Raw genomic sequence first — 11,023 nt, 5'->3', positions numbered from 1 at the left:
CGTGTATGTGATCAGTCTAATCACGTGATATGGAGACTCGTCAAGACTCGTTGAAGCGCAGCTTAGTGCAGCGCGCGACGCTCGCATTCGGTTCGCGGACTCGGATCACGTCGGAGATGATCGGAGGCGTTGAGCACATTCGACTCGAATGAGAATGAGGTGGGGCGGCCGGTACAGCAGGGCAGACACAGAGTGCATCAGCAGTGCGTCGACGTTCGCCGTTCGGCAATCGGCGCCGTGGCCGCTGTATTGTTGGATTGTTACGTGTGGAGTGGGTAAATCGAGAGGGGCTCGCTTGGCGAGCTAAGCCGAGCCGAGCCGAGCCGAGCGGAGCCGAGTGCCGACTGTCTGTCTGTCTGTCTGTCTGTGTACGTGCGGAGTCAGCGGAGTCAGCGGAGTGCGCTGCCGGATCATAGCGCCGAGCGCGAGGAGCAGCGAGGAGCAGCTCCGAGTCCCGAGTCTCCGAGCAGCCGCGGTGCGGTCGTATGCTGCTCGTGTGTGCCATAGGGGGCCACTGCTGGACACGACACGGATACGGACACGGACACGAACACGGACACGACACGATCACACAGTAGCGCGCGTTCGCGTTCGTTTACAAGATGGCAGACGACGGCCCGTCCGCGGCGGAGGACGCGACCGCGGCGGTGGCAACGGGACTGGGGGACGGTGATTCTCGCGTGACAAGGGAGCGGCATAAACGCGCGGACGCTACCACGCCGATCGTCATATCAGACCAGGACGCCTGCTCATCCTTCGTGGAGCGCGTTGGCGGATACGAGGACGCCTCGAGCAGCGCGTCTCCGTGCGAGCTCGACGATCATCATCGTTCTCACCACGAGCGTCGTCTTCATCATCGTCATCAGCATCAGCATCCTCATCCTCGTCATTCTTACCACCATCATTTATCGTCTCATCATTGTAATCATCACCACTTTAATCCTCATCGCCATCACCTCGCTAATCATTGCGACAACGATCGCGTCAGTGGTGATTCTCCGTCGCCCGTCGACGCGACTGGGCCAACCGTGAGCGACGGCGAGGAAGAGAACGGCGGCAGCGACGGCATTAGTCTCGAAGCGCCTTGCGGTGGCGTCGGCGTCGGCGCCGACGGCGACGACAGTGGTGGCGGCGACGGCGGCAATGGCAGTGGTAGTGTTGGCCTGTACCATAGCGATGTTAGAATCGAGGTAGTCCGGAGTGTCGTGGCGGAGGACGACCACGACAACGACGACGGGGACGGCGGCAACGGCGGCAGCGTCGGCGGCGTCGATAGTGACTGCGACGGTGATAGTGCTGGCAGTGCTGGCAGTGCTGGCAGTAGTAATAGTAGTATTAAAAGTAGTAAAAGTGGTGCTGGTGGTGTTGCTGCGGAAATCATGACCGGTGGTAATAATAATAATAATAATAATAACAACAACGCGGGGACGCGCGTCGGTGTCGAGGATACCGATGGTACGTCATCGTCGTCGTCGTCGTCGACGCGACGTTCGGCGCCGAGCGCGAACAGTGCACCGGAAGTGAACGACCGCGAGGATTGCGACGCGGGCAGGCGGACAATGATCATCGCCGTCGCGACGAGAGAGGAGGAGACGACGAGAGCAACCGAGGAGAGCGCGTCGGCGACGGCGACGACGACGGCGACAGTGACGGCGTCGGCGTCGGCGTCTGCTAAGACGGACAACGCCGGCGTCGCCGTAGCTAGGCATCAGGGCAGTCCGTTCAAGGGACAGGTTAGGATGGCCGAGGATACCCTCGTCGGGCCCTGCGGCAAGAAGCGGTGCGCGGATCGATACGACAGCTCCGAGAGCTCTGACAGGTGAGTGAGCGAGACGATAGAAAGAAGAGAGGCGAATGGAATGGGAGAATGAAAGAGAGAGAGAGAATGAGACAGTCGGTGTGAGGGGAGAAAGGAGAGAATGAGAGGGAAACAGTGAGAGAGGACGCGAGAGGAAGAGAGAAGCAAGAGGGAGGGTACGGTCTAATAGATTCTCACGAATCGGGAACGTACAAATCCGCGATTCTGAATCGCTCGATCGTACGAGAAACCAATGAATAATGTATTTACTCCGCGTACTCCGGAACTCGGAGCTCTGTGATCTCCATACAGGAACGCGCGACGAATTTCGCTTTGAGAAAAAAAGAGAGCTATAATGGCCCGAGACTAGGAAGATTTGTAAACAAAGCGCCGCGTGAAACGATCGCAGTAACAATACCTACGCGTAGACCGCATTCTGCGAACGAGTGGCTTTTTTTTCCTCTCGACAAGGTTCCGCGAAGCAGACCTTCTCCGCACTTGCACTCGTCCTCGTCGTGAACACGAGCGTCGGTAAAATCAAGTCGTAGAGTTCTCGATCCAACTCGCCGACTCGATTTCGTTAGCGGTCCGCTTCGCGACGGCATTTCCCGCCCCGAGGAGAGCGTCGTAATTGGCGCGAAGCCGAAGAGAGCAGACGAGAAGAGTTTCAACGGGGGTCGTTGTACCGCGGTTACGCGACCGATGGCCGTGTCTGTTGCTGCTGTTGCTGCTGCTGCTGCTGCTGCTGCTAGCCGTTCGTTCGATCTCTCTCTCTCTTCTCTCTCTCTCTCTCTCTCTCTCTCTCTCTCTTTCTCCACTTCTTCGCTTATGTGTGCGTGTTGCGCCCTGCGTGCCGCGTGTGTTTATAGGTAACGTAGATGCCTGTTATCTTTCTTCTCTCTTTCTCCCGTTTCTCCCGTTTCTCTCACTTGTCCTCTTCTTCGACGCTTCCGTCGGCCGAGCGACTGATTATTTTGGTGCATCGCGCACGTATATCGAGCGCGTCGCCCACTGTTTTCAGCCGTTCGCTGATTAACGCGTTGCCAACTATAAACAATAGCGTGCCTTTGCAATGCCGAGAATACGATCGAATAACACTGACTTCCTCACATTCCCTATGAAGTAATCTTGGGCTTATATCTTGAATTGTATTAGGTAATATGCACGGAAAGAATAATTTTGCTGAAATATCTTCAAATTTAACTGACGATACAGATCTGAACATTTGCGTAGAAAACTCAAGCATAAGAGATAAAGCAAAAGATAAAGTTATATAAAAATTTAGGAATGATAGGAATGACCTATAATTATTTTGATAATTCACAAAATATATCTTACTATTTAAATTTTCAGCAAAATCATTTTTTTTCATGTGTTTCCATGCGTTCCAACGATTTACGCTCGTTTACGCACCAATGAAAATTATTTACATACATACGATATAAAGTCGAGAAACTACTAGAAAAGCCACTTCATGGCTTAGAAATGGAAAAAAGGAAATATCTAACATAAGATATTATCTCCAAAGCACATTTGATACTCTAAAATATCAACAGGTTTCTTTTTTTGATAAATATTATCACTTAAAACTGACCATGTTGAATGTAGCTAATAAACTGTAAATCTCTAACTGTATTTATGAGTTCTTCATCTTTTTCTAATTTTTAAAACTTTAGAACAAGGATAGAGAGTATTTGAGTTGAACCGAGATTAGAGTTCTGATCTACATTGGAAATGGATATTTATCAAAAAAAGAATTTCTTGATATTTTAGAATGTGAACAAATGTGTTCTGATAATTATTATATTTCGCATTAAATATTTCTTTCTTCTTTTTTCACAGTCACAGTGCTATAATATAAATAAATTGATCGCTAAATGTTTAGTACTTTCAAACATAATTTGTGATTATAGAGTTACTAAACTTCTTTTAAAAGTACATGTATTCTTTTTGAGATCGTAAAACTTCTGGTCATCATTAATTAAAATTTTATATTTATAAAATTATATTAGTAGGAATTTAATGAATATTATGTTCGAGAAATTTTATTTCGTTAAGAGCATTTAACGCATAAAAAGAAATTATACTTCTTCCTTCCGCTCCAAGATTATCTTTTTTTAAAACGTAGGTATTTACATGTGTACTCTTGTAATTCAAATATGGTAACCGTATTTGCGAGTTTCTTCATAACTTCTAAAAATGTGAAATAAAGAATAAAAGAAAAAACACACTATTTTCCTGAAGTCATATTACTCTGCGAAGAGTTAACATCTGCTGCGACTTTCTCGTTTCTTTTTCGCTTTATTCGAAAATCTTCTAATCGTAAAAAAATCGTGATTAAACGGCGGAGGAACCGCATCTCTCAAGAGTTGCCGATTAACGACGTGCCATTGTTGGTCTCGCGGGTTAAGGTGATGCCGATATCTATCCTATCTACCAGCAACGTGAGGGAAAACAGGTCGCAATAAAAGTTTAGTGTCCTAACGGTGCTCCGCCGTGGTATACTAAACTCTCGACCGCTGTATCTACGTAGAAAGTCCTGGACTCCCTCCTCGAATAACCGCGTTATTGTCCCTCGATAGGCGCCGATACGAAACCAACGGTAGCAATGTTTTCCGATGCGAAGCCACGCGCCAGCTTCCGCGTATCTGTCTTCATGCGAAATCTCACGATCGCTCGATGACACACTTGTAGGTTGACACATTTTTCGCGATCTTCGTAACCCTGTGTGATGATAGATTCCACATACGTACATACTACACACGGAAAAAAAGAATTTTGCTGAAGTATCTAAATTTTAGGTAGCTACAGATCTGAAAAAAGTTTTGCTGGATCCATCTATTCATCATAATAATTATGTAAAAATTTAAGTTCGATGTAATGAACAATGCTGCAAAAAGTTTTAAACAACCACATTAAGAAAAATGTATGAAAATTCTGATTGTATCAGTCAGAATTCCGATTATCTCAATTAGAATTCCTACTTAATAACTATTTTAATAGATCAACAAAATTTATTTTTAGACTAGTATGTAGCGAAATATTTAGATACTTTATTGCATAAATCGACATATGTAGCACAGCTTTAAGTAACAAATGTAATCTCATTCCGAATTTAAACTCATTTATTCTTATTTCAGTTCAGTCTCATTTTTTTATCAATTTTCCTCAGTTTTGATTTATCATTTTCTCCTTCACAAGTTTTTTTTTGTTTGATATTAAATTAAGAAGGAATTCTGGAGCGAAGAGATTTTTGCAGTAGAGAGAGAGAGAGAGAGAGAGAGAGAGAGAGAGAGAGAGAAATTAACCATGCATTTACTGTACTGTATAATACAATGTCAAAGTTTTCATTTTAATTATTAGGTATGTTATTTATTGTTAGTCCACCGTATCCGGATTAGTATATCCGTTTTGTATTTTCAGGTTAAAATGATTTGCGTAACACAAGAAGAAGCCGCATTAAGATACATTTTTCTCTCATGAGATATCGTCGCACGTTTTCGTCTTACTTTACATATACAAGTTTGCGGACTGATAAGCGAGCTCATTCAGATAAAGCAGTCGACATAGTATTTACATTTAAAAATAACGGTTGAGTCAAGTTGCCCATGTTTTACATTCCTAAGGTACGCAACAGTGTTTACTCACATCTTTTCCCTTACAATAAATAGATTTCTCTCGGTTACCTCCTTCCCTTCCTCTTTTTCTTTGTTCTCCTTACATGCGCACTTTCCTCTATTTCCGATTTATTGCCACAGAATCTGATATACTTCTTTGCACATGAAACGAGAGACATTTACAAATAAATCTATACTTTTACCGCATCTCGTTCCGCAACGCTTGCCTTTTGCTTGTTTTCCATTCAAAGTTTGAATATATATTGATTTCATTTTGCATGCAGGAAACTTAATAAAGTGCAGTCTACTAAAAAAAGCAGACTATTGTGATACTTTGACCTCGAGGTCTACTAATTCGCATAATAAATTCGTCTCTGAATTTTATTCGCAAGGTTCGAAAGGTTCACGTGCATTCAGTTGTTGGTTTCTTCGTTCGTTTATTCAGCATGATGTTTGGTCGGCAGTGGAGCAGCGTTCGCATTCTCTCGTTCAAGCTTTAGGCGCGCGCGCGCGCGCGCGCGCGACGGGTATTATTTTTAGAAGAATCCAAGTCCGCGTCGGTCGGTCGGTTCCTCTGCCGGGTTTACGCATCGTCGATTACGCGTCGCTCCCGACTTCACCTGTACCCATAACTCAATGATGGAATACCGGTTGGAGCCTTTTCCTACAGATTGTTTCATTTCGAGTTCTTTCTCCCACCTTCAAAAATTGTGACATGGTTTTCCTAAAGTATTTAAAAATCTAGATATAGATCTTAAATAAAGTTTTTTTGATCTATCAAAAAATAATTAAGTAAGACACTCAAGTTGTTTGTTCGACTTTTTGCAACATTGCTTATCATGTTCTAGTTTTCCACATAATTATTTTGATGGTCCAACAAAATTATTTTCTGATTTGCATCTATTTAAATTTTTAGATACTTTAGCAAAATCGTTCTTTCCGTGAAGACATCTTTTAGTTTTAATTTAGTTTTAAACCAGGCATGCTCTGCGAACACTTCCGTATACCAGAATATCTGATTATCCATCTTGATTATGATATTTCTTTGTTAGATATAAAATAGGAATGCTTTTAAAAAAAAAACTTTCGTAAAAATTGGAACAAAATGAAATATTTACGACTGTCTTAAAGAAAAGCTGATAAAGTTCTTTGCTAGAAATATTTATTATGCAATTGAGAAAGTAGAGTTTCGGAAAGAAATATCTGAGAATTCTTCAAGAATTTTGTGTTGGTAACATACGATTACGAATCATTTATAAAATTAAATATTCAATGCTTCGCGATTTTCTTGGATTGAAATTAATTGTAATTAGCAATGGCGCGATAGTATAAAGTGTTTAATTCCGTTAACATCGCAACGAGGTCAAATCGATCCTCGTTGTATGTTTAATTCAATTTCCTTCTCGTCTTCGTTGTGTCGTTGTTTTAATGCTCTTGGGATATTAGACATTGGCTCGATCAATTCTTGGCTCGTATGCGGCCGTTCCAAATAAGCTGACCTATTCGCCCCGTAAATCCGGCGGAGCTTATAAACACATCGTCTGTAATAAGCGTCATTAATTACTACGCCGCAAATGCCGCAAATGTAGGAAGCGAGTTTGAGCGAGTCGTGTCGGTTGCGCTATCATAATTCATAATCATTTTCCTGCCATCTGCTAAGCCCGCGCGCTTTGAGCTTTCGACGGCGACGTGTATTGCCTACTTGCCTACAGTACAAATGTGTTTTGTACCAGGTTTTATTCTTCACTTAAAAATACGATCGACGTTAATTTATTCTTTCTTCTTACGCTAGCCGTACGCTTTTACGGTCCGTTTCGCGAAGTAATTTGCATCGAAAGCCTTCGTTTTTTTCGTAACTTCTGCTTTCGTGAACACATCCTGTGCAAATATACTCAGTTGTGTGTTACGCGAAACATACCAGGCGAGTTTCATAATTTTATTACATGCATTTTATTCTAATTGATGCAGAGTGCTTTTATCAATGCGATATGCCAGTGTTCAGGGATCTATAATAATCTGTGATAATTGATTCAAAAAACATTTTAATTTATTGCTTCGCGCTAATTGCAATTTTCTCTATTTCCGTACTTCCGTTACAAATACTTGAATCAATAGTCCAGAGACGATTTATATATATATATATACGTGTATACATTATATATATTCATATTATATATACGTGCGATATTTTTGCCGAGAAAGTATGGAAATAGGGAAAGTTGTAAATAAATTACGGAGCAACAAAATAAAAATGTTTTATTAATATCATTATTATAGATTATTTGTTAAAATATATAAAATAAATTTGATAAAAAATTTTGTGATATGTGTACTTTATATCTCTTTGGAAAATTATATACATTGAAAAAAATGACGTTATATATTAATAGTAGTATTTTAATAGTAGTATTTTAATTGAAAATAATTTTATTAATTCACATTATTAATGAAACAAATAACATTCTTGTTTTAATAAAATTGTTTTAATAAAATTTATTTCTTTCATTAATACTGTTGTAAATGTAGATGTTAGTAGAAAAGGAACAGTTTGCGGCGTTGAATAATAATGTACGTAATGAAAGTAGGTTCGAGCGAAAGGTCTTTACAATGAAGTCTTTATTGATTTATTAGATTTAAACAACAAACATTGTGTGATTATGTTTTACATTTCCCAATAAATATCTCTGTTATTTTGCAAACCTATGTCATATTAAGATAATGAATCAGTACCGAGTTGAAGTATCTTACACAAATCAACAAGATTAGTTTCAATTAAATTACTAATGCTGTTGATGCTTGAATGATGCTCTTTTTTTTTCAATATAGTATTTAATTGATTTGCGTTTGCGATTTTCTTTGGAAATTCTTGGAAAATTAGAAAGAAACCTCAATTTTCTTTAGAAAATTTTTATAGAAAATGTGTTTACAAAAACAGCTTTCTCACGTCTCAACGAAGCATCTCGACGTACCCTTGGTTTATGGCGGAAAGTCTGTCCAGTCCAATTTTGTGCGTGCATACGGTCGTAACACGTCGTCGTTCGTGTATGACTTAACGATGCGACAGCCGAGAAAATGGAACTAATGGTCTCAAGCTTTCTAATCGCCGATTACGACATCCTTCGCGAAGACCGCAAGGCAGCCAGGCAACGTTCATTCGCAAGAAACCTTAACGCCGCCTCCGCGTGGCATATCTGTCTCCTCTTTCGCTCTTTCTCTTCCTTTAAACTCCCGTCATTTTATGCACCGTTCGGGACTTGCCTATTTTTACTCGCCCACACGAGACATCGTAAAGCGCGGCTAAAGCTGAGCAAAAATGCCGGTGTTCGGTTACAGCCAGATTTCATTGTTAAATCGGAGAGTGAAAATGACACCTCATCCCATCGTCGTGCTATAATAAAATTGAAAATATAAAAACAGATATTTTTACCCTTGTCTAGCGCTAAAGTACTTTTCACTAAACTGCAGAACAAATTTAATTAGACGAATTCCGACAGACTTTACTAATTGTTCGATTTTTTTTTATCGCGATATGTTTTCAATATTTTAGAAGGAATTTAATTAAATGAATTTTATTTGTCTACTCATCAATTGTGTCAAGTGGCATGCCACTTTTGACATTTCAAATTTATCTCTCTTTCTATTTATAGCTGAAAACTCCAAAATGAGTTGATTCGAGAGAGAATTTTATGAATTATTCAACATTTATGTATTTAATAAATTTAAATTAATTTCACGTTTGTTAAATCAGTTATGCCTTGCTTTCTGCGTTGTACTCTTATTATTCTGTTCTTAGTCTCATCAATTTAAAGAGTCTGTTAAGATATTTGTTAATTTCATGTAAATTTTTTTGTTACATTGATGGATGCTCGATTGAAAATATATCTCTTTTGTTTTGGATTGACTTTAACGCGGAGGACGCGGTGGCGATGACCGAACGAATCAGCGTGAGAGAACAGAGAATCGTAGGATGCGTAAGCGAAGCCGAATCGGCAACAACCTTTACCTTCACTTCGGTCCGTCGCCCGGGTTGTTCTGCACGTTCCATTCACGAATTTCACTTTCACGGCCATGGCCGTGCGACGACATTCTCACATTCGCTTTGAGTCTCACGCCGCGAATGTGCCGAAATGTTAAGCACGAACATTGACATTTGCCACGCTATTCGAACGCTATAAATATTTTGCACGCACGAAACGCAAGATAACGCGTGTTTTGATCTCTTCAAGTCAATCGGAGCAAATTTTCAAACGATTCTTTCACATTTGGGATTATTCTACATTAAACTCTAATACTGTATTCGTCTATTTAGATAAATACACACACACACACGCGCGCGCGCAGAGAGAGAGAGAGAGAGAGAGAGAGAGAGAGATGTACAAATGATGTATGAATATACAATTCATGTATAAAATTATTTTGAACACTATTAGGATTGTATAAAGAATTCATATTTGAACTAATTTATTAGATATATCAGAATAATTAACTTTGAAAATAATATATATTTTATAATAGACCACTTTTTCTATATATAATGATATTAAAAATCGCTAACTCACAACTCCGGCATAAAACTGCAGCGCTGTTTATTATTACTGACCTGTACAAGTACATTACAATTGCGAATTAAATAGCGATATGCAGAAGCGTCGGTCTTGAAGTTTGAATCACTCTGCAAAGCAAACTCCTATCACGACAATTTTGTAACGTAAACGTACAATACGCCTCGCGTGCGCCGCGCGCGTATTGATTTTCCTCTCCGTTTACGCGGTCCGCCTATCATCGTTTTTCCTATGAGAAAACTTCGGTATCCGAATACACAATCCGCACCGCCGCCGCTGCCGCCGTCGCCGCCGCCGCCGCGATCTAAATATGTATATATTCCAGGATTAAAGTAACAGAGTCAAATTTAAATACCCTTCGTGGTTTTCAATTCACGGGCAAACAAACATCCTGTTGAAGGTACTCAGGGTAACTCCACCAGTTTATTTACCGAGACCGAAGAGAGTATAATAAATCAGTATCGTCTCTAGAGACGAACTTTTAGTGTTTGTCTCAAATGTTTGTCTCGGGAGAATAAGATTTCCGTTCTTTGCGGGACAGATAAAATTAGCTCGTTTCCAATTATGTTGACGTTATTCCGATTCAAGATACGAATGATATTTTTAATATTATTTTTCTTGCAATTTGCCATTAAGGAAAATAATTATACTAAAGTATCAACAATTCTCCAGATAATTCTTTGTATTTCTTGAATATGTTAATCAAACATTCAACGATTTAAAACAAGTTTACAAAATGAAGATAAAATAGTGATAAGAAAATCCAAAAAAAAAATAAATATTCTAATATTATAAAATAATGCAATACTTTCTGAAATACTCTTTAAATAAAAGTTTTATTTTATCTAGTAAAAAAATTAGAATTCAAAGACTAAACTTTTTTTCTCTTCTTTTAAAAAACAAAAAAACAAAATTAATGGAATCATACATTTATAACATTAAGTTGAACATTTTTGAACTATAAAAAGCTGTTTTTCATTCCATTATGTGTGTGTGTGTGTGTGTGTGTGTGTGTGTGTGTGTGTGTGTGTGTGTGTGTGTGTGTA

General features: G+C 40.1%; 1 protein-coding gene across 1 annotated transcript in view; it reads left to right on the top strand.

Annotated features, from left to right (window-relative positions):
* Positions 1 to 602: 602 nt before the first annotated feature.
* Positions 603 to 11,023, top strand: part of LOC105626282 (AF4/FMR2 family member 4) — a 91,797-nt gene continuing 81,376 nt past the window's right edge. Inside the window, exon 1 of the mRNA XM_012207620.1 lies at positions 603 to 1,819. Coding sequence (XP_012063010.1) covers positions 603 to 1,819 — 1,217 coding nt within the window. The remainder of the gene's footprint in view (positions 1,820 to 11,023) is intronic.

The sequence above is a fragment of the Atta cephalotes genome (assembly GCF_000143395.1).
Source record: "Atta cephalotes unplaced genomic scaffold scaffold00001, whole genome shotgun sequence".
In the NCBI taxonomy this organism is placed as follows: Eukaryota; Metazoa; Arthropoda; class Insecta; order Hymenoptera; family Formicidae; genus Atta; species Atta cephalotes.
This window is presented reverse-complemented; position numbering and strand designations above follow the sequence as displayed.